The sequence below is a fragment of the Chenopodium album genome, chromosome 1, assembly GCF_948465745.1.
Source record: "Chenopodium album chromosome 1, dcCheAlbu1.1, whole genome shotgun sequence".
Taxonomy (NCBI): domain Eukaryota; kingdom Viridiplantae; phylum Streptophyta; class Magnoliopsida; order Caryophyllales; family Amaranthaceae; genus Chenopodium; species Chenopodium album.
This window is the reverse complement of record NC_137834.1, coordinates 62735141-62759711: the sequence shown is the minus strand read 5'-3', so window position 1 is coordinate 62759711 and position 24571 is coordinate 62735141. Positions and strand designations below refer to the sequence as shown.

General features: G+C 35.1%; 1 protein-coding gene across 2 annotated transcripts in view; it reads right to left on the bottom strand.

Moving 5' to 3' along the window:
• The window catches only part of LOC145556951 (THO complex subunit 2-like), a 41623-nt gene extending 19823 nt beyond the window's left edge, over positions 1–21800 (bottom strand). For both annotated transcript variants that reach the window (XM_081618484.1, XM_081618485.1), the window contains exons 1-18: positions 21369–21800; positions 21144–21269; positions 17739–17780; positions 16161–16220; positions 16012–16074; positions 15010–15090; positions 14374–14439; positions 14250–14297; positions 14086–14154; positions 13858–13991; positions 12743–12818; positions 10893–11086; positions 6206–6286; positions 4424–4619; positions 4101–4337; positions 3911–3991; positions 3710–3829; positions 3556–3615 (exon numbers count right to left, since the gene is read on the bottom strand). In XM_081618484.1, coding sequence (XP_081474610.1) covers positions 3556–3615; positions 3710–3829; positions 3911–3991; positions 4101–4337; positions 4424–4619; positions 6206–6286; positions 10893–11086; positions 12743–12818; positions 13858–13991; positions 14086–14154; positions 14250–14297; positions 14374–14439; positions 15010–15090; positions 16012–16074; positions 16161–16220; positions 17739–17780; positions 21144–21269; positions 21369–21503 — 1869 coding nt within the window. In that variant the 5' untranslated portion in view covers positions 21504–21800. The remainder of the gene's footprint in view (positions 1–3555; positions 3616–3709; positions 3830–3910; positions 3992–4100; positions 4338–4423; positions 4620–6205; positions 6287–10892; positions 11087–12742; positions 12819–13857; positions 13992–14085; positions 14155–14249; positions 14298–14373; positions 14440–15009; positions 15091–16011; positions 16075–16160; positions 16221–17738; positions 17781–21143; positions 21270–21368) is intronic.
• Positions 21801–24571: the final 2771 nt, after the last annotated feature.

Below are 24571 nucleotides of genomic sequence, written 5' to 3'. Positions count from 1 at the left end.
GGCAAAAATCTAAGTAACCTTTTTTCTTATTGTAAAACAGGTCACAAATAATTTTAAGAAAATAAATTTTGGTTTATAGATGCCTATTTTTGTTTGGAAAGATTTGTGAAATCTTTTTATTATAAATATTATAATTACTACATTAATATGGAATGTTTATAAAAACATATTATTTTTATAAATGATTTGTTTCCTTAATAAATAGATTTTTTTTTAATAAATAAAAAAAAATTATGAACACAACAGGAGATGACACGTGTCATTGGTCTTTTAGTATAGATTATTGATAATTAATGTGAGTAATATAAAAGATAATGGCAAATAACCTTTGATGTGAAAATCCCATCAAAAGTAGTAGGGGGAAAAAACTAATAAGGGATAAATCCACCAACGATCACGAATCAATTACAATTATCAGCAACACTTATTGCAACCCATGCCACTGAAGACCACTAAGGGGGCGTTTGGTTAAACAAAGGGAAAAAGAATGAGTTACAGAAAGGGATGAAGAGGGAATGTAACTTCCTTTAATATGGAATGTTGTTTGGTAATTTATTATATCTTTCTTCTCTCATCCGTACGTATCTTGTGCGTGACCTCCATGACCCAACCCCAAACTTGATTATTCATAAAAGTTTTTCTTTCATTATTCTCCAAACTCCATTGGATTTGTATAGTCAAAGCTCGCAAATTGCAACGGTGCTCCATATACCTTGCCTTGAATATTGTGATTTGATTGTTATTTGATGAAAGGTAATCACACTCGTTATTTGTTATACGTAATCACACGAACCTTATATTGGAGTTGTTTAATTTGTATTATATTTTGTATACTTATGTGTGAATTGTATGATTTATTATCAGTGATTGTGTACGTATATATGACTTGGTTTTAAAAAGCGCGCCTCACTCCCAGGCTATGGGAAATGGGCTTTAGCTAGGTGAGGCTCAGTCACCTACGAAAGGCACGCGCCTCAAAGTGCCTTTGGTAAGGCGCGCCTTTGCACCTCAAGGAAAATAACTAAGATTTAAGTTATAAATTGAAGAATGATGGACATTTTTTCAACTTCAGACTACCTTAGCTTTAAATATATCGTAACTTAATTTATTATGATTTTTTTCAATTGGTATTAAGTACTATCAAAGTAAAAAATAATTTGAAATAAATATATAAATACATGGGCCTTGCATACAAAAGGCGCGCGCCTTCGCCTTGCGCCTTGCGCCTCGCGCCTAGGCTGCAAGGACCATTTGCGCCTTGGTGCGCCTTGCGCTTTTTAAAACTAAGATATATGATATTGTATGATTTGATTGGATATGAGTATCGTATTACTTTTATTGTTTATGATTGATTATTTCTAGGGTTTTTTAATGTTGTTGCTATATTTGGGTATTATTTTTGAGGTTTAAAGGTTACCATTGCAGAGTATTATTTTTGGGTTGTGAGTTTATTATATTTGGGTATTAGTTTTATTGCCCTATAAGGGTTAAGACATACTATGATTGAATGGAGTTCGAATTGTTATGTTATTTGGGAACCATGCCATTGTTGAGATGTTATAAATTAATTTGTGAATGATTATTTGATCAAGTATGAGATCAAAAGGTTGAGAATTATTTATTTTGTTCTTGGTTTGAGGCTCAGCGTTATAGACCTAGTCCTTGGTATGTTGGTAATGAGATAATAATCATGAGTTAAGAATGAGATACAATCTTTATTTATTTTATGAAAATTTCACATTTGCTACCAGGGAAAGCACTCGTGTTCACATTTGCTACCCCTTTAATTTTTTATTTTATATTACTACCACACAAACACCAAAATTTTTGATATCACTACCATTTCACTGATGCCGTTACTATTTCCGTTAGTAGAGCCCAACCACCATCCAACCACCTCACCGCCACCGGTGCATCTTCAACCACCGTCATTGCCACCATCCAACCTCCATTTCCCATCAACGCCGACGGCCAAAGAAGCCCACGGCAGCCGCGAACTCCACCAGCAGCCCACCTCCTTCCCAAACGCCACCAACACCTCCTCACCTTCACACAACCACCAAGGCTGCCGAAAACGGCCCCTTTCCAGCCCCGATCACCTCGAAAACCCAACCCAAACCCCGATTCCAGCCCCTTCCCCTTCAAACCTTGATCCCAGCCCCTTTCCCTCGAAACCCGATCCCAGACCCATTCCGACCGGTTTGGGTTTGGTGGTTTCGGTAGGTGGTGGTCTTGGTTCGTGGGTTTGAGTGGGTTTGTGGGTGGGTTCGTGGGTTTATGGGTGGTGGTGGTCTGGCAGTGGGTTTGTGGGTGGGTTCGTGGGAAAGCACGTGGGTGGTGGTGGTCTGGGTTTGGGGGTTAGGGTGGTGTTGTGGTGGTGGTACGGGGCGTCGCCGGGTTTGGGGGTTACGGTGGTGTCGGTGGTGGTGGTTTCGGGCAGGGAAATAAGGGTTAGGGTTGTCGGTTTTGGGTGGGGAAGTGGAGGGGTTCGATTCCAACGCCGGCCGCCACATCTTTGGGAGCTGGCCGCCGGCAGGGGAGGGGGGAGGGTGGCTGACGGGGAGGGCTCGGGTTTTTTGGGTGGCTGGCTTTTATTTTTTGTTTTATTATTTTTTTTAATTTTTTTATTTTTTTTTTTAATAAACTTAACGGAAATCCTAACGGATTCCGTTAAGTGGTAGTGATTTTAACAGTTAGTGTGTTTGTGTGGTAGTAATAAAAAATAAAAAATTAAAGGGGTAGCAAATGTGAACACGGGTGTTTTTCATGGTAGTAAATGTGAAATTTTCCTTTATTTTACTATGGTCCCTTACCGTGGAAATTTGGCCCGTATGTGGTCTGGTTCAAGGTGTTTTTCTGGTTATTGAGAGTATTCAAGTTTTTATACTTGTTGGTTTTATTCGAATTACCCATGTCCAAGGCTAGGTATAGAACAACGAGCATGGCACACTTATGGGTTATATGAGTTGATTGAGTAAAGGTTCGTATTATTATTCGAGGTTGAGTTGATAAAGTTTATTTTCAGAGTACATTGTGTACTGTAGTTTTGAACTACATTGATTAATTGATGAGCTAGTAATGGGACTTATTTTATATTATTCTTTGTACTCTGATATGTGATGATTACTTAGAAGGACGTGTGTGTTATTTTGTTGTGCTACTTGTGTTTGCGGCCATGTCTTTTTATTATGGTGGCCCTACGACGATCTATTTTGGAATTTGTCCTTAATGGTGAGCAGTTAAGATTGTAACAGGTTGATCAAGAGATGATCGTAGCTAAAGGAGCTCAAGTGTTTCGATTAGTTTGTTATAACCAGTTTAATTTATAGAGTTGTACAAATAGCACATTTAGATTTATTGGGTTGTAATTATTGGGATTTTTGTAAGCCTTAACACTTGACAGGTTGTTGAGTGTGGCGGTAATACCTCTGATTTAGGTGTATGCTTCCGCAATTTTATTCAAAGGTTATTTATTTTCCTTTAATTTATTGTTTATTATTAGCTAGTAAATCGGGGGGGTTACAAAATAATATGGCCTTAGTTGATCAACCATACCTGTGTCAAATATTTAAATGCGTCCACAACTGGCATGATCATATCTCGGTAGGCCTCAATCTGCAAGAGCAATATGAGTGAAACTCCCCCCAAAAAATTTACTGTATGTAATCTAAATGAGTACATATGCTGCTAGAAAAAGATAATGAGGTACCTGTTGAACAATTGTTCGGAGAACAGTCATGGGATTGGCATGAGCAAGCTTAGCAACCATACGACCAAGCTGTTTTAGATTTTCCTTTGCAAGCCGTTTCAAGATCCTCCTTGTGTCCAACTAGAAATACAAATCAAAATTTGAATTAGACATAGATTATTGTTTTGGGTTGATAATTTTCAAACATATAATTGGGCACACCTTAGCTGTTTGTCTTGCTGCCAAAATCATAGGTATCCGTTCATCATCCTTTTCCCACTCACCATAGAGACGATATCTTGCCTAATCAAAACAAAGGCATCACTTGTCTACATAATTCAACCTTATTCATTATAAGTCAAAAAGAATGCTAAATAACCAAAACAGCTTAGGCTACTTATATAATCCACACCTCATAAGGAAGAAGACTCATCACTTCCCAAATTGCATGTCCAATGGCAGGATTTGCAGGTACCAACTGCAATGAAGGAAGCAGACAAGATCCCAGTGCTTCCTCGATTCTTGACCTTGCTTCTCTTAGATGCAAGCGCGGATTAATACTAACATCAATAATAGGTCCAGGAGCTCCATCCCCCTTGCTAATGAGTTCAAGAGCTGATAGGTAATAGCTCTTTAATATTCTACAGATCTTCACAGAACACACATACAGCATATTGTTAGTAAGCTTAAACAACAAAAAGGACCTTGAAGAACAAAAGCAAACAAAACACTCACCTTCTGCAGCAATAAAGTATCACGATACAGATAAGGTCCAGCACAGGTAAGCATCTCAAAAAGCTCTTTAGGTAGCAGAATGAGAGAGCTTTTTGAAGAATCTGCGTTCTCCAACAGTCTTGGACCATTCATGAAGCTCTCAAGATGCATTTTGTGGACAATATCGTATGCTGAGGAAATTGATTTTCCAATCAACCTAAAATACATCAAATGTACAAAGTCAGTAAAAGTGACAAAAGGATTAAGACCTAAAAAAAAATTAGCACTTTAACAGGTTGAGTACTTAACCTATATGTTACTTTCAAAAATATAAAAGATGTCTCCAAAACTCTTGAAACATGAACTACTCACTTACTACTACTATTGCCCAAAGTCCACAACTACCACCGTCATACTTATGTAAAACCTATTATAATGGTGGTGCTAATGACGATGATGATTTTAATAATTATGTAAAACATACGAATAATACTAGCCTACCAATAACATAACTAATAGCATCATACTACCATTGAAATCTACAGATAAAAAGCCTTTTTCCTTTTTGAGATGACTTAATATCTAATGCTTCATAGACACTGCTAGGAAAAGAATAAGACTACATATAAGTGATGTATGAAATTAAATTACACTAAGGCAGATTGAGAACATGCATATAAGAGTATACCAACTCAATTTTTTAATAATTATGTTCCATTAGCTTACATGAAGAAATTACAAGGCCTTGAGATCACACCTTTATCAGTTAAAGAGCCACTAACATACAAATGATTTTTGATAAAAGTCAAAGCATGTGATACAATCTAAAACCAAATGTCAGACTGTAGAGGGCTGACGTCAACGATAAAATTACTCCACATTCATGGGTATGTCCAGCCCCTAGGGATCATCTTATTAAATCTCAGCCACATCACCGCATCACAACCATATTGTAAAGGATTTCAAGCTTTCCATGACCGAAATATTAGGTCGCAATAGCCACATTCCATCCACATTGCCCGCGGAAGTGGTTATGTGATCGATACCATGATTGTGACATGTGATCGCATCCAAGATTTAAAATCATGCTACAGATAGAAACAAGTAAAAGGAAAACAACGGGAGCAGCAAAGTGGGGCTACCAAGAAGGGATACGGAAATATCTGCCACAGATCTTAACACACAATTTCAACTGACTAGCACATTAGAATTCAAAAAAAAATTACAACTTTTATTTTTGGGGTCAGGTTTTACCAAATTATAAAAATTAAAAAAAATATATAATAGCTTAGGGGTCAGTTTAACTTTTAAATCCTGGTAAGGTTAAATTAAAAGTAATCTTGGTCAACTTTTAGTTTATAACTCCAGTCTTCCCCTCGATTGCCTGTTTACAAACAGCTTTGTGGTGCTGTGCCGTTCTTCTTGCCGGAGGCGGCTGGCATTTATTAGCAACTGTTGTAGGTCAAAACACAAGGGCGCATTTCATTTGCTCGTGTTGACACTAAGGTGTTATTACAAGGGTCTAAGCCGTGTACTCTGAAGTCTGAACCAGGGTCTAAGTCAGCTCATGTCAAAACTGATATGCCGGCTCATGTCAAAACAGGTAAGCCGGAAAATTTGCCATGTGTGCATTATGTTCAACAATCAGTAATTCAGTAGAGACTTTATGTATTCATGTCTACTGAAGTAATAAGTGCATAAAATGTTATATCAAACACAGCAACAGCAGATGGAGACAGGATATGAAATTATCAAAAGTATCCAATCTCAAACAACAGAAACAAGATACATGTCTTTGTGTACCTGAACAGCTCATCACAAATCTGAGCATATGCCACTGGATTAAGAGGTGAGAGACGCTCAAACAAGATATTGGCATGATACCTGTAATACAATAATAAAGGAACCGATGCTGTTAAGTAAGCCAGAAGTGGGTTATCTGATATGGGCTCATTCAAGCAACAGATTACAAAAAAAAAGTCGAGAAAATTATCAGTAAGTGCTTTAATACTCGTATTTTATTTGTATAGATTAAACTAAATAATAACACACCAAGAGGGGTATCACCAACATAAGGAAAAGACAATATATATGAAACCCTCAAGCTACATTGTAATATATATACAATCAAGAAAGCTGAAGTTCCACTCAGAAGATGATTCTTGACACACTGAAGCTAATTCTTGATACCAGATATGCAACAACCTCAAGCAAGCTCTACCAAAATATGATCTTATCTTTCCATCTCGACCCGGCCCGCCTTTTGCGGGTTTTGAACATTTTCGACCCAAAATTCGACTTTGCTTTAACACATTTAACCCGTAATTTTTTGGGCAAACCCTACCTGAGCCGCTGACCCATTTTTGTGGGGTTTTTTAAAAAAAAATTAAGATATAGACCTTGTTTGGTAGTTAGCTTATTGGGGCTATATTAGCTTATTTGACCAACTTTAGCTGGTTGACTAGTCAAATAAGTTAATACAAGTGTTTGGTAGTAAGCTTATTGAATAAGCTTATTTACCTCAATAAGCTGTTTTCCAAAACGTTGGGTAACCCAACGTTTTCAAAGAGCTGATTTGCTTAACTTGTATTTTTTCTTCCTTAATTTCTTTGTTTTGATTATTGTTTTTCAGTTTATTTTATTATATTTGTCATGCATTTTTTTTGTTAAAAGAAATTATCTATTTTAATCCAAATTTTAGCAATCCTTATCTCCTCCCCAAAAATTATCTCATGTTAACAAAAATTCGAAATCCTTGTTAGTTGTTACCCAGAACAATTCTGTTTTTTTTTTTAAATTTTTAATTAAACTATATATGTGCCTTATTAACTGTTTTGGCTTTTAATTATGTGATTTTTTTTCTTTTGAATTATATATACGTTTATTTTTTTTTTTTTTAATCTGAATTATATATGTATTATATTAGGAAAAAAAATTATACATCGGATGGCAAATAGGCAATCCAGAAGACGACGGCGTATTTCTTAGACATAGATTTTTTTTAATTTAATAGACATTCTCATTTTCCAATATCAAAAGGTTGTTTGCATTGTAACATTACAAAGTTCAGCTTGTAATATTTTTTTTTGATTTCATTGATGTTGTGCATTCACTGTTGTTAATATAAAATTATTCTTGCAATGTTCATATAAAAAATGATCTTCTTTCAAAAAAAAAAAAAATATATAAAAAATGATCTCACAACTTCATAAAATGAATTATGTACAAAAATTATCTCATAATCAATCAATCAATCAATCAAAGCCTTAATCCCAAAAGTGGGGTCGGCTAACATGAACCAAATTTGATTATTCCGTGTAGTCATCAACATAAATCTTTCTCCTCCATCCCTTACGATCCAAAACTTCATCCTCACGTAAATCCATGCACTTCATATCCTTCCTCACTCCTTCCAACCAAGTCATCTTTGGTCTCCCTCTTCCTCGTTTAATCCCTCCATGGTCCCACTCTTCCACTCTTCGCACCGGTGCACCCTCGGGTCTCCGTCTTACATGTCCAAACCAACGCAGACGATTTTCCCTTAATTTATCTACAATGCCCGCCACACCTACTTTCTTGCGAATAACCTCATTTCTGATTCTATCTCTTAAAGTGTTTCCACACATCCACCTTAACATGCGCATTTCCGTAACCTCCATCTTTTTAATATGCTCTTTCTTAGAAGCCCAACATTCTGTACCATAGAGCAACACTGGTCTTATGGCAGTCCTGTAGAATTTTCCCTTCAACTTTAAGGGAATGCTGCGGTCGCATAACACTCCCGTGGCCGCTCTCCATTTAAGCCACCCTGACTTAATCCTGTGGGTCACGTCTTGATCAATGTCACCATTCTTCTGGATGATCGACCCTAGGTACTTAAAACATTCACTCATGGTCAAATCCTTTCCATCCAAACTCACCACTTCATTGCTTGTCCCCCTCTGAGTGCCAAAACGACATACCAAATATTCAGTCTTACTCCGACTTAGCTTAAACCCTCTAGATTCCAACCTTTGCCTCCATTGCTCCAACTTGACATTAACCCCATCCTTAGTCTCATCCACCAAAACGATATCATCTGCGAACAGCATACACCATGGAACCTCATCTTGAATTGGTCTAGTTAATTCATCTAGAACCGTTGCAAAAAGAAAAGGGCTTAATGCAGACCCTTGATGCAATCCGATTGTAATAGGGAAATCTTTTGTCAACCCTCCGCATGTCCTCACATTTGTTGACACATCCCGATACATATCCTTAACTAGGTCTACATACCTTCGTGGGATACCTTTCTTCAACATAATATCATTGATAAAATTATATGCCCAATTATATCTACCATGTAAATTTGTTAACAATAAATACATATATCATTTATGAAATAACTACTTCTTCAAAGTTAAATATGCTAATGTCCTTATTGGTCATTTTGCAAACTCAAACAGCTTTAAGTAATCAGCTATTTACCAAACACTTTTATACAATCAGCTAACACAATAAGTTAGTCAAATCAGTTAATAAAATCAGCTAACTTAATCACTTCAGCTTTCAGCTTTCTCCCAAACAAGGCCATAGATTTATTGGACAATGAATATCTTGTTCTTTGATTGATTTTGATCATCCATCTACCATTTTACATTCATTTCTCTGTTATCTCTCTCTTAGATCAACTGCCATCCACACAGCCACACTAACCTACCGACCTGCACAACCTGCATCCGCATAAAACACGCCACACCACCAACCACATCATAGCCCACACCAACCTCCACTGACGCTATCAGATAGTATTAAGTTTGAATTTTGTATAGCTAACGTCCTTTACACAAAATCATTATTTTATATGTTAAGGTTGAATTGTATTGCATTTATAAGCTCTACATAATATGTACTACAAAGATAGTTAGTGAAGATAACGTAATGCTTTAAGTTAGGTAAGAGAGATAATAACCAACTATATAAGGAAATTATTTACACAATCAAAAAGATTATATACACCTATATTAACAATGTCAATTATATAATTGAAGAGATAATTAAGTGATACAAAGAAATTATATCAAGAAATTATTCTCCATATATTAACAAAATTGAAAAATAAACCACAAATATAGCTTAAAAATCAAATATTTCTAATAATAAGCAAAAAATGAATTAAATAAAAATTAGTTCTTAAACCCATTGGGTTGACCCAAACCCGAAAACATTAGGGGTAGAGCATTTCTTGACCTGAACCCAAAGTAACCCGACCAGAAATACCCCTGACCTGACTTGAACCAGACCCGATTGGTCTATACCTGATTAAGCACTATTTAGCCATCTTCCACAATCCAGTAATTAAGAACCTCTAAGTTTGCATCCATGTCACGTGCAACATCGACCCTAAGAGATCAGTATATTTCTCTCCTCTTTAAATATTATAATGGCTTGCAAGCAATCTAATACCATATATAATGTACACTTCCAGCAGGATCTTGTTAATAATACTGCTTATCAATATAAATAAATAATAGAAGCTTGAGGAGCCTTCCTATCCCTAATACCCAAGTGAACACTAAATTTTCAAAAGAGAGAACATCACTTTAAAATACTCACTACATCCATCGAGATCAAACTCCTAAAGAAAAAGTCACTCCATGCCTGCACCAACCTATATAGTAGTACAAAACCCCTTGCCAAATTATTACCAAGCATATCCAGTCATTGTTTTACATAAGCCACCTTTTATCCTTTTTCCATGAAATTTGGTGTGCTTGCACATGCTACAATACCTGTACAATGTGCCACTAGTTTCCTCACTTGACATAGTCTACAACAAAAGAAGAAATATGCCAGCCATATTGATTTGGCCCTCCATGAGAAGGGGAACAGTAACAAAATGCATTATGCATAGTAAATGTCTCCTCCCAAATGCAATAGAAATAATACTTCAGTAAACAATAAATCTCACCCAAATAAAGATCTTGCTGTAAGATAAAGAAAACGTAACCACTATGCTATGGAGACTCAGATTTGGATCCAAGTGTCTAATATGGCAATTAAAAAAGCTTAGGGCACGCGGACTATCTTATATTTGACCAAAGGTACTAGAACATGGCAATTATGGTTTATAAATATAATTATTTTTTATGCAAACCATTAATTTATTTTTATTTATATTCTCATTAATCTATTTTAAAATGGGACATTTGTGTATTTTTGCTAAGGGGACAATTAATCTAATAGCAACCTGGAATTTTTTTTTAAAAAAAAAAAAAAAAACCCAAAGGCCAATGTTTGGGGCTCATGTGGTTAGCGAAAAGACAAATCATACCTACCACATTAAGCTAAAAATGAAAATTGAACCATAACAATAGAGCAACAAAGCAAACAACAAACTAGTAACTTATAACAAATTTAAGTGCAAGGAACGATGAAAAAAATGTCGAAGTAGGGAAACGACAAGCATGTTTCCCTCTTTCCATTAGGGAGGTAATGATTAGTCGCATACCAATCATCCACAAGAAGGAAACCAGTAAGCAAGCCTAGTGTTTGGCAGTCCTCGAGCTCTGATACAGATTCATTGACAGCTTGATTTTCCATTTCTAAAGCGACATACAGATCTACAGTCACATCTCCTTGCTTTTCATCATCCATAAGATCCTTTCCCGTTGCAGCTAGATTTATTTTTCCAATCTTGTTAGCCTGATACAATGAGCCAACACAATGACACGCATCCTAGATAAAGCAGCAAATTCTATAAGAAAAAAATTGAAACAACTCAATTTAGAGATCATAACCACCATCTTATAGAAATCATAACCATCATCTCCATTTTAAGAGTGTAAATCACCAGTGCGATAAATAAAATTAATCCTTCCATCCCCGAGTAGAAGTCCCATTTGACTTTTGCACAAGATTTAGAAAGGTGAATAAAAATAACAAGATAGCGGGGTTTGGTGAATAAAGGTGAATATAAATAAAAAGATAGTGGATTTGGTTGATTAATGCCCTGTTCTCTTCATCTTATTTTTGCTGAAATAATTTTTACTAAACTGAATAAAATTTATTCTCTATTACGTAGTATATTTGTACTTTGAATTTACTCATTTTAACAAATTAAAAATTATTTTTACTTACTAAAATTATTTTTATTGGACCAGAATTATTTTTACTGAACTAAAATTATATTCAGTAATTATTTTTACCAATTTTTTTTTTAAGGTGAACAGAAATTGGCCTAAAAGTGAACAAACTAATATTTAATCGCTCACAAAAACATTCCTTCTAAAGTGTTCGTTGTTAATCATTATATATTTATATGATCATATATTTAATATTCCTTAACATATCAAAATTAATTTTTTAACGGCAAACTACAAAGGATGTTTCACTAACCCTATGAGCAACAAGTTGCTTAATTTTAAGTTCTGACTGCACCAACTTCAACTAATTGATGGTCTAAGATAAGAGTAACAGGTATGCCAAGGTTCATGCTATATGTCACGGTGAGACCTTGGTATACCGAAGGAAAAAACTGCAAATCAAAATCCTTTTTTTCATTCTTTCTACATTTGGTAAAATTCAAAATGCTAGAGGCTTCCAAAGATTACGGACAAAGGCATCTAACACCTTACAATTTCTTTCAAGCCAAATCATTCAAGGCAAGGTTTGATGCAAAAAACTTGTCCAATAGGTAAAATTCCCTCTAAACCAATGCCTACAGATTTTGTCCTGCTTGTCCAAAATGTAAATAGTACAAAACATATTATGTGTTTATAGAAAGGCTATTAAGAGAAAAAGGCATTGCAGCTTGTCCTTATTAGATTTGTTCTACCTTCATTATTTTATGTTTATGTTAAAAAAATTATTGAAAAAGGTGAATCAGTGAATGGGTGTAAGATGAAGTAGAATAAAGTAACAGAAAAAGAATGTCAATAGTGGATGGGAATAAGAAAAAGGTGAATAAAGTAAGAGAGAATGTGGAAAAGTGATTATTGTGGGGTAAGAAATGTGAGATAGTAAATGAAGTATGAAAAATAAATTAAACCAAAGTGAGTACAACAAAAATGAGAAAGGGACTATATGTCTAAGGATGAAACATACTAGAACAATATATTCCATCTGTCAAAAATTAATGGACCAAGTAAACCTTCCATTTAATTCGCTTCTATAATTTCCAGGAAAGTAAGATCCCTGTCACATTTACCGACTTTCCTCATTAGTTTATAACTAATACGCAATAGCCATAGGCCAATTCAAATTGCAGATTTGTTTTTCTTTAGTTGTTGTTTGAGAGGAGGGGGGGGGGGGGGGGGGGGGGGGGGGGGGTCCACTTATGTTAATTATCTGATAACAAACCTCATCAAGGCGCTTCGTTCTAATGGCATTGAAAGTTTCAAATGCTTCCTCATCCTTGGGAATTAAATGTGCATATCTGCAAATATTAAATTGTTGATTATACATCATCCAGCTGAATTAATACATTATATCCAGAGTGAGAGACCTCAAAGCAGCGAACAGGGACTTGAAATAAAACAAATCTAAAAAAAAAAAAAAAAAAAGCAGAACATAATTACCAAAAATTATCAAAGTGATTATCCTGACTATCTAACAGTACCTTTTTTTAGTGATTATTGACAAAAGAGAAAGGGAGACGAGATACATCCATCCTAAATTAAAATCACATACTCACAATGCAGAAGAGAGAAGGAAAACTACATGACTATAATTTGTCATCCCAATAATTACATACCACAGACAATCTCTACTGAAAGTAGTAGAGAGTAAGATGCGTAGAGTTAATCATTAAATGTGCACAAACCAACATAATAGAGTCATTACAGACAAAACTGTAATAGCAAAATTGAAATTCAATATAGACACTTAAAAATTGTTACAAAAAATTCCACACCAATCATGCTCCCAAGTCTATATTTGTTTGAGTGCAGTCTTTATTAAAGTCTACAAGAGTTTGTATACCGCTGTATGCAAACTACATCATGTTACTTTAATTGTACCTTTAAGTTTAGCTATTATTACTAAGTATAGCCAAAGTAAGCATATGTATAGTGCAAAAGTCAAATTGTTGTGATTACTACTAAACCAAGGTAGTATAACTTGAAATTTTGCAAGGAAAGTTTCATCCTCACTCTGCTTCAAGAAAAAGTCAACAATCCATGTACAATGCAATTAGTTGGGCAACAATTGCAACCAGACATAAAAATAACAAGATACACAATATGCTCTTTTCCTGATTAAAAGTAAGAGACACTTAAGTCAATTATTTTCTCCTCATCTATACTAATAATGCCTTTTTCCTTTCTTTTTTAACCCTTATTATGCATAAAGGCCAAAAGGGCATGAGTTGCAAAAAATACAACAGTGATCTTTTAAAACAGGAGACAAAGAAGAAAAGGCTACAAGCAAACATACAAGTACCATTGGAATACTCAGCTTAGGACACAAATACTCACATGCTATCAAGATCAACAAGGTCTTCTTTGACAAGCAAAGCAGCAAGCCGATACAGTCCAAAAGGTACAGGATTTTGCACTTCCATACGCTGGTAATATTGAAATTTGAAACCTAAAATTTGAGAAGCATGTGACTGCACAAAGTTGGCAACATGGTAATTGGTAAGCCTTGACCACAAACAGAAAACCAACACTAACCAATCAAAATATAATTGACTTATTAAAAACCTTAGGGAAAATTGGAATGAGATCCAAGAAAAGCTTATTGTCAGGCTGTAATTCAAAACACTCCATGACCTAAAAAGATGAACAATAGAATTAATCAAAAACATGCAAAACATAAAAAACCATATGCATAGGCCTATTTCAGGTGATAATCAGCCCCAACTTACAATATCAAAAACACGATTTGGATCCAAATCGAAGTGACCAATCAAAGACTGCAAAATTTACATGGTCAGTTCAAGCAGAAATATAATAACACTGACAATATCACAAAAAGGGAAAGAATTAAACCTTAATAGTGCCAATCTTTGAGGACGATGAGTTAGGATCCCCTGAACCCTCACAAAGAAGGGTTACCTACAGCATATAGCATAAGCAGCAGTGAGAAACACAAATGATGAACATGCAAACAGTCATGCAATTACAACATTCTCAAGACATAATCCTCAGCAACTTTGATAATTCAAACAATCTCACACAGGGAAGATCATGCAGCAAATAATTGCTTCAATGCACAAAAAGAAATCACATGAAACAAACATTCAAGTATAAGGTCTTTCACAACGTCTTCTCTTTCCTTCCAAATCAATGAGAATTGCAATCAATAAGGACAACGGAAAAGAGGGTCCTTAATTTAAATAATAAAAATAAAATAAAAAAATCTAAGAAAAATAGTGACAAGAAGATTATGTAAATGTCTGAAGACATGAATAAAACAAAGAGCAAAGTAGTGGTTTTTTCATTTGACACAACTAATCTAAATTCCTCATTCAAATTTTACCTTTATAAAAAAAAAGTAAATTGAATCAAAAAAACAAACTCATTCACAGTACATTGCTTGGAATAATTATTATCAAAAACTCTGACCAATGAAGCCCATAATCGACATCATCACAGTTAATGTTTTTTTTTTCTCAGGATACATACCAGCTTGGCATAGCCCTCACTCTCTTCTCGAAGGAGGTTGAACTTTGTCTGCTGATATAACAGACGAGTATTTACTCTAACCTGAAACGACAAAAACAACAATTAAATAAGAAATGTCAGCTGACAAAAAACAAAAAATAAAATAAATAAAGCCTTTAACCCAATAAGAGATATTACTAACCAAAAAAAAAGGTGAGAGAGAGAGAGTTGAGTAATTTTTGCCAAAAGCAAACTTACACTATGTTTGGATAGAGAGAAATGAAGGGAAAGGAAGAGAAGAGAAAAAAAAAAAAAGGATGCATCATCTTTTGTTTGGATACCTAATGCAAGAAGGGGAGGGGAGAGAATAGAAAGGATCCATTTTCCTTCCCTTTAATATAAACCAAATCCCTCCATTGTTGGAGAGATTTGGAAGGAAAATAGAAGTTGACCTTCTCCTTCCCCTTACCTCCCTTTCCCTTCCCTCCCTTTCCCTTCACTGTAGTTATCCAAACAAAGAGTTAATGGTATAGAGTATTATAAAAGAACACCAGACTTCAATTTTTGTTTTCTGAGTAACTGTCTCACCAATACGTACTTTCGCTTTTAACAATTGAAGTATAAGCACTTTACTGGTTGCTAATTTGAAAGCTTAGTCATATAGTAAAAAAAAAAGATATACTTTGAAAACAATTACATTAAAACTCCCATTATAATGAATTAATAATCCAATCAGCTACCCAGTGAGAAGCAAGTAAATAATGGTGGGTGGATATTACATTAATGCATTTAAGAAAGAAAATTGTAAAAGAAGAGAGAGAGATGGACGAATCAAAATTAATGAGCCCTGATAAGCTAGAACACTAAATAGAATTGCTTTCATACAGACTAAAACTTAATAATAAAAAAAAATATATATATTAAAAAAAAAAAAAAAACCCAAGATGTATACAAAGGTATGTACAAAACAAGAACACAGATAGATGGCATGACAAAACATAAAAGAATAACCCAACTGCAAACCTCTTTAGATTTTAGTTCTTGAGCCTTTATCTTGACCATTTCACACTCCCAGAGGAATTCTTCCTGAAGCGTACGCAATAAAACAGTAAAAAAATTATAGCATAAAATAATTCTTAAACAAAATCGAAACAAGAAATGCAATAACAAACCTCACACCGCTCCTGAAAAAACCTCACTGGAACTAGTGAGCACTCCACGAGCCACCTTGCCTAAGCCAGAGCATAAACAGACAATTACATTCAAAGTCAGATGTGTAATAAGAGGGGGCCAACGATTATGCCAAAGGACTTCTCAACTTAGATGAAAATTCATGTAACTCATCCATGTGCACCAATAGAACAGAAGTTGTAACTAACAAAACATTTTAGAGGGTATTCAGAAATATTTTGGTGTTTAGACTTTAGACTTTCATGTTTTTTTAACATTTTGGAAACAAAACATGTTCGGTAAAATGGTTGAAAACAAAAAATTCCAAGCAATTACAGAGAAACCAAAGCAAAAATCAAAAAACCATATTAAGTGGTATGATTAGGTTTGGGTTTTTTTTTTCCTTTTTTTTGTTAACCCCAGCTATCATTGCCCCTTCCTCTATCGTTAAAAGTGGCCAGAAATGCTGTTTATGGTGAGGGCGATTTTGTACATGTTCTCTCCCCCCTTGCAATTCTAATCTTGACAACTAAAAACGTAATATTAAAACAAAGAGAAAGGTGATCTATTACAATTACATAAAACCCATAAAAAATTTGCCTGTGATGTTTTGCTTCAAAACTATCTCAGACTTTCTCAACTGTAACGAATTAGTGATTCGTTGATTGAACAGAGTCATCCTTTTGCTTTAAGGATCGAATTGAAGAAAAACTTAACACATGTGAGTAAGACAAAGTGCGCAAATGACGAAAATCACATTTTGTATGTAATTTAACAAGCTTATGTAATTTAATTTTTGAAGGCAGCCTAAAATAAACTTAATTTAATAACTTTAACTTAGGTTTATTTTTTATTACAACTAAAATGGTATTTACTTTAAGGAAACCAAAAGCTGGAAAAGGAAAATGCTACCAAACAAGCCCTTAGTAATACAAAATTAATGATGCAAGAATAGCACATAGTGATACAGTACAGAGAGATTATGTAATCTACAAAACTCCAACCAACTGGGATATTTTATATAAGCATAGCTACACAGTACATGAGGTTACACTTGATGCAATTAGCTTAAGTATCACGTAGACAACCCAAAAGCAGACGCATCAGATAGCCAACAGCAAGTTTGTAAAATAACTACTCCCTCGCCCCATATTATAGTGCCCAATTCTATTTTTTCTTATACTGGAATTAAGGCCATAAGTATAGTAGATGGAGAGTATATAATGACATTTAATAGCATAAAAATCTGGTTAAGTGCACAAATTTTGGTACAAGGGTATAGTATATGGGAAAGGTAAATAAAAGTACATTACGGCGCGACTAACCAAGTCCCTAAAAAGTCAACTCAAAATTCTTTCAATTTTTCTTTCTCTAATAAAAACTCAAAGAAATGAGTTTAACAACATGCATCATGAGCTTAGGTAACCCCATAGAAAGCATAAAAGGCTTAAACAAGGAGGAGCTATATCAAATGCCAAACTGCATGATGTTTAATGGACATGTTTTGAAGGCTTGGAAGAGGAATTATATCATCACTAGCCCAATATTTAAAAAGCAAAAACAACAAATGCACAACTAACCAATTTGATTAGGCGAGCACGAATTTCTCCGGACATGGTAAGCTGCATGCAATTACATTTGTGAATATCAGTTAAAGAAATAAAATCAAAATGATAAGAAAAACAATGAGCAATGGTGCAATAATATAATCAAAAGAATATAGAAAGCTATATGAAAGTGGGAAAATTGACAACATCACCCCAAATTATAGTCATTCCACATTAGATTATCCCATCTTTCGATCAAATATGGACAATCTCAACTATAAGAGTATCTTCCCAACATGGTCTCATGTGAGTTGTAAACACCTAAATGGGGTTATTTTAAATTTTGAAATGACGAAATAGGTTCTAAGAATTTCTTCTATCTTCACATTGTATCTTCCACGTAACCATCACCCACCCTTACATTCCCGTGTCAATGGTGCCAAAACAATTATCAATTGTCCCTACCGCTTTCAGCCCCTTCCTACTGCCAGTCTGCCACAACATTTTGACAATGGGAAGAGTCTCTAACCAGATTCATGAAGCCACCAACCTGCCCTTGTAAAAGGGCAACCAACATCACTTCCTCCTCTCATTCTTCTCTCCTCCCCTTCCTCCTCTCCAGTCCCCTCCGCGATTTATGATTCTCCTCCAACATCCCCATCAATGTTTATTTAAGACAACACTCTATTTCTCATAATTAAAGAACAGGTACGTCTTTCATGCTAATTCACTCCAGGTTATTTGATATTAAGAATGCAATCCGATTAGTACATCTATTACCTCCGCTAAACATTATGCGCAACATTTGCAAAAAAAAATGGACGCTCAACATTATGTGCAACAAAAAAAAATATTTCCTCTTCTAGTAAATAAAAATAAAATAAAATTATCAAATTGAACAAATTACCCTCATTTAAAAAATTAACACACAATTTACCAACTACAATCAGATTTTCTTAATCACTAATTCTCACCTAATTTAATTCACCCTAACCTACCAATGAATCGACCTAATCTAATTCATCTACTCTTAATCTTCAATTCAACTAACCAAAATCCATCTTCATCCCCAGCTTCCCCCATATTTTCTCTCTTTCAATCTCCTTATCTCTCTCTATCTTTTTTTATCTTCTTTTCTTGAACTTTCAGGAAATTAAATTCGTGTTGGGTTTTGTCAAATTTGCAAGGTCTAAGCTATGCAAGGCAAAGGCAAGGTTGAAGGTAGGTGTGCGGAGATTGGCTGGAAGCGAAAATAAGGTGGTGGTTCAAGTGAGTTAGAAATTGGAGATAGTTTGGGTTCTCGGAGGATGTGGCAGAGAGAGAGAGAGAGAGAGAGAGAAATGTGGATTGATAAAGAGACTTGAGAAAGAAGATACGCAAAGGGGTTAAAAAATGTTTTTTAAGTAGAACCGTTGAAAACATAAAATGTGGAAATATTAACTATTTTAAGTTAAGGATTGGTTAGAGAAATTACCCAAATAGTTGGGATAATCTATAGTTAATACTTCTTTTTAGTTTTAAATAATGTTTGGAGTTTCATGTTTGTCAATCCATGTCTTACATTATTACTTTTAATTATCTTTTAGTAAAAAAATGATGTTTTCATATAGAGACATATCAAACAAGATCTCACATGACTACGTTTTTCGGGTTTCCCTAAGGTCTAAATCATCAAAGATTATCATAGGAGTGTGTGAATAGTGTAAAATTTCAAGCGTATAGTAATGACCTTAGTTTTAAAAGGTGCAAGGCGCACCAAGGCACAAATGGACCTTGTAGCCTAGGCGCGAGGCGCAAGGCGAAGGCGCGAGGCGCAAGGCGCGCGCCTTTTGTATGCAAGGCGCATGTATTTATATATTTATTTCAAATTATTTTTTACTTTGATTGTACTTAATACCTATTGAAAAGATTCATAATAAATTAAATAATGATATATGTAAAGCTAAGGTAGTCTGAATTTGAAAAAATGTCCATCATTCTTCAATTTATAACTTAAATCTTAGTTATTTTCCTTGAGGCGCAAAGGCACACCTTACCAAAGGCACTTTGAGGCGGTGCGCTTGAGCCTCACCTAGCTAAAGCCCATTTCCCAAAGCCTGGGAGCGAGGCGCGCAGAGGCACGCTTTTTAAAACCAAGGTAATGACCCTAGTTATATAATTGATGTTATCAATTTCACCTAAGAAAACATACTAACTATTCTATGTATAATAACCAATCATGAGAGCATGTAAAACTAAGAGATAAAATGCATACAATGAGTATTCAATATAAAAGGCAACTTATACCCCATTCCATATGGCATGGTCAATCAATATAGAAGGAATCTTACCACCTTACAGGCTTACAATCCCCCTCTTCTCTCTAAAAAATCAAAAGGATGGTAAACAAAGGAGGTAAGGACAACAAGTGGATACAATTTCTGGAATTCTACAAGTGGATTAGTTACGACTTCAAAGGGTAGTAGCATAGTAGGCGAATGTGAATACAAAACCACACCCACTATAGATAGTCATTAGGTTAGTAAATTTGAAACCGCACCTACCACAAATCTAGCTCAACCCGCCTCTCATTCCAGCCAAAGGGTAGTAGCCTAGTAGGCGAATATGAATACAAAACCACACCCACTATAGATAGTCATTAGGTTAGTAAATTTGAAACCGCAACCACCACAAATCTAGCTCAACTCGCCTCTCATTCGCCCGTCCACTTGGCCCATAACCGCTTGCCAACCCAACAAAACCTTGCACCATAAAAATTTGGTAAACTAATCCAAGCTTAAATATGGAAGTCAACACTCTTGACAGCTCATGAGCCCTAACCTAAAGCCTATATGATGTCAAACTCATTACTATTACTCATCACTCTTTTAGCCACAAAACTCAAACCTAATGTGGTTTCTTTGATTTATACTTGTAAACTACTTTACATTGATAAATAATCAATAGTAAATGAGATATCCTAGTCATAGGCAGGTATTTAAAGGTTTTAAATATCCAATACAGGTTTATAGTTTATACCAATGGGTATGGATATTGTACATGTAATCACACATGAGTAGGAGGGGGTATGCACACGTACTCTACCCTTTTTGCATCCGTACAATGAGTTAGACATCATAATAACATAGCAGTGGTACACTTTCATGTGACAATGGCATCAACCAAAGGTCCGTAAAAGTATCCAGACTCTTAAAATTAAAACCCGGTAGACCATAAGCACAAGGCAGTCATAGTTCTAAACAGTTTCTTACTCCTTGCTACAAGTAAAAGTAATAGTCAACCCGAAATAGCATTTAACAATAAACAGGAAGAAGCAGATCATAATTGAAAGTTTATACGAGCTAAAACATATACTATTTCCTGATTAGAGTATAGTCTTCCATAACATATAATAGACTTTAAGACATGAAAATACGAGTAATGGAATTCGAAACTCACATCAAGAGCCAGTTGTGTAACAATATCCGCGAAATAAGAACCTAATTCTTCCTCTGAAATAACATCAGAAAACTCAACCGCATCCAACGCCGCTTTACATTTCTGAAACGGCAAAGTACCATATACCTGAAAAATCAAAAACCCACAAATTAAACTTACAAAATAATTCTAAATTTCAAAAAAAAAATAAACTCAACTCAGTGACAGAAAAGAATAGAAATAAACCATAGACGACACGAGCTCGAAAACGAAGCGAAGAACAGAAACGGGATTTGGCAATTTCAAATTAGGGTCTCCATCTTTCAATTGGCGAAGAAAATCACCCGTCAAATATGCATATTCAATTGAAGGAAGAGACATAGTTTATCAAATCTATGATCAATTGAAAAGGGATTAACTCTCAATAGCTTCTGCAAAACGATTTTTTGGGTTTATCAAGAATACAGTTGTTTGGTAATAATTGGGAATTTTTTGCGATTGAAAAGAATTGTTTTTGCAGAATCTTAATTGAAATTGCATACGCCCTAATCCATCGTAGCCAAACTAGCTCGTCAAGTTAAGGGAAGATGGGCATAATATGAATGCCGGTTTTGCGGCAAGGGTGAGCATAGAGTTCGTACTTAAAAGGGGAGTCTTGATTTTACGCTCTGAGGAATTCAGGTACCTATTCGAGTATTCAGATCTCGTTTAACAATTTTCGTTATAATCTATCTATCCTATATATCTATATACTTCCTCCGTTCTATTAATATTGCAACAATGGACTTTTTGCACTATTCATCACTCTTGTTTGACCATATAATATGAGTTATACGTTAAGCAAAATATAGTCAAGTGGGATCTTGTTGGATTCGTATCATATAATACTTTCACAATATCAACTTTTAAGAATTTTTACTCTTACACAATTATAGATATTTAGCATATAAAATGTGTTTTGGGATGCGTAATTTCCTGCTTGTTGCAATATTAACATAACGGAGGAAGTATATTATACTAAAAGACAAGCGTCTCAATGTGAGGATGACAAATGTCACTCTCTCATTGGTTTGTCTTATGTATAAAATATATCTATATAACAATAAAAGCAAGTTTCTATACGTGCATAAGATTTTCATGATTTCCTAACATAAATATTGATTTAATTTTTAATAATAAAATATATACTTTCCAATATTACAAATAATCCATAACGTCTTTCCAATCTTTATTTATAGTCAATTTAGAGAATCTATCTATCTATCTATCTATCTATCTATATATTATACTAGAGACAAGCGCCTCAATGTGAGGATGACAAATGTCACTCTCTCATTGGCTTGTCTTATGTATAAAATATATCTATATAATTACTGTTTACATATTCAAGCATAGTTATTTTTGTTCAACTTTAAACAATAAAAGCAAGTTTCTATACATGCATAAGATTTTCATGATTTCCTAACATAAATATTGATTTAATTTTTAACAATAAAATATAGGTTATTTTAGATTTTAACACCTCCAAAAAAAAAAATTTGATTTTAACACCACCCAAATTTCAAAAAATTGGGTATTACCACCACGTAACTGATTCCGTTTACAAATCCGTTAAGTAGGGCCATATAGACACGTGTCGCTTTGTTATTGGCCAAAAAAATTAAAAAAATAATAAAAAATTAAAAAACAAAAAATAAAAATTTAAAAAAAAAATTTAAAAAAAACCTAAAACTACCCCAGCCCCAGCCACCCCAACCCCACCCACCGCGCCACCACCGGTGTCCCCAAACCCACCCCCTGCCGGCGTTCGGAGTCCCAGAGAATCGCCCGGCGCCGGCGACCCCACCCCCACCACCCTTTCCTCCACCTACGCACCCCACCCCTTCCCTTTCCCCGTTTTCATTTCTCGACCCACCACCCCGAAACCACCCTAAACGCCCCCTCCCTCGGAAAACGCCCCTCCTCCCCCGGAAACGCCCTCCCTCTCCTTTCCCCCTCCCTTAATCGATTCCCTACCACCCCAAACGAAACCCTAAAACCCGTTTAGGGTGGTTTCGGGGTTGTGGGTCGGGAACGAAAATGGGGAAAGGGAAGGGGTGGGGTGCGTAGGTGGAGGAAAGGGTGGTGGGGGTGGGGTAACCGGCGCCGGGCGATTCACTGGGACGCCGGACGCCGGAAGGGGGTGGGTTTGGGGACGCCGGTGGTGGCGCAATGGGTGGGGCTGGGGTAGTTTTAGGTTTTTAATTTTTTTTTAATTTTTTTTAAACAAATAAAATAGTGACACGTGTCACTGTGGACCACATTTAACGGAATTTTTTAACGAAAACCGTTAAGTGGTGGTAATACCAATTTTTTTGAAAATTTGTATGGTGTTAATACCCTTTTTTTTTTTTGGAGGTGTTAAAAACCATTTTCGTGTTTTTAGCAGGTGTTAAAATCTAAAAAAACTAAAATACTACCTCCGTTACAAGTTATGTGCAACGATTAGACATTTTCCCTCTCTGCTTTATGTCAAATCGTTGCACATAACCTGTAACGGAGGTAGTATATACTTTCCAATACTACAAATAATCCATAACGTCTTTCCAATCTTTATTTGTAGTCAATTTAGAGAATAATAACTAATTTAAAGCAATATGATTAAAGTGGCATAATTAAGGAAACAAATATTTCGTATTTTGAAAGGATAATATTGTTTTTTTTTTATGAAAATTAAATAAAATCAATAGAATTTAGTTTGACGTCAACAATTATGAAATCAATACAAACATTTTTTTTAAAAAAATCAGATGTACAATTGTAGGCGTCGCTCGAAGTGCGCCTACTTTAAAGCATGTGGTGAATATGCTTGGAAATCATAGGAAGTGGGAATTGACATTACGATTAGGGACAAAGCAAAGTAGGGAGCCGCCAACAAGTTTTTAAGGAACTTGTAAACCGTTCACGGATCATAAAAAGGCAACCACGATAAGGGACAACGATAGGCAACAACGATTGACCCGTGAAGGTTACACCCCATTCATAATCCATGAGATTACTAACTCCATATGGTTCGGAATCACGAAAGGAGGATCGGGGATGATGGTACAAAGTGAGTCATGGAGTCACATTCGCCCGTATTGGCCTCTACTCGATTCTTATAGTGAAAAGTGATTCCTGCGATCTCAAAGGCATACAAACAAAATATTCAATTCGCTCCAAACTATTATTTAGCTAAATTGGTTGAACATTAATGCACACATTATTCTAAAATATTGGTGATCACTTCAATTAATAACAAGATTAAAAAGAATCCTAAACCGGTTGTCCAAATTATCTTATTAGGCATGATTTTCAATTACATATTCCCTTTAAACATGCAATATGGTGATCATAACAATAATAGAACAAACATTAATATTGGAAGCAATTTAATCACAATTCCAACAACGTAAAATCGTTAGAAAAAT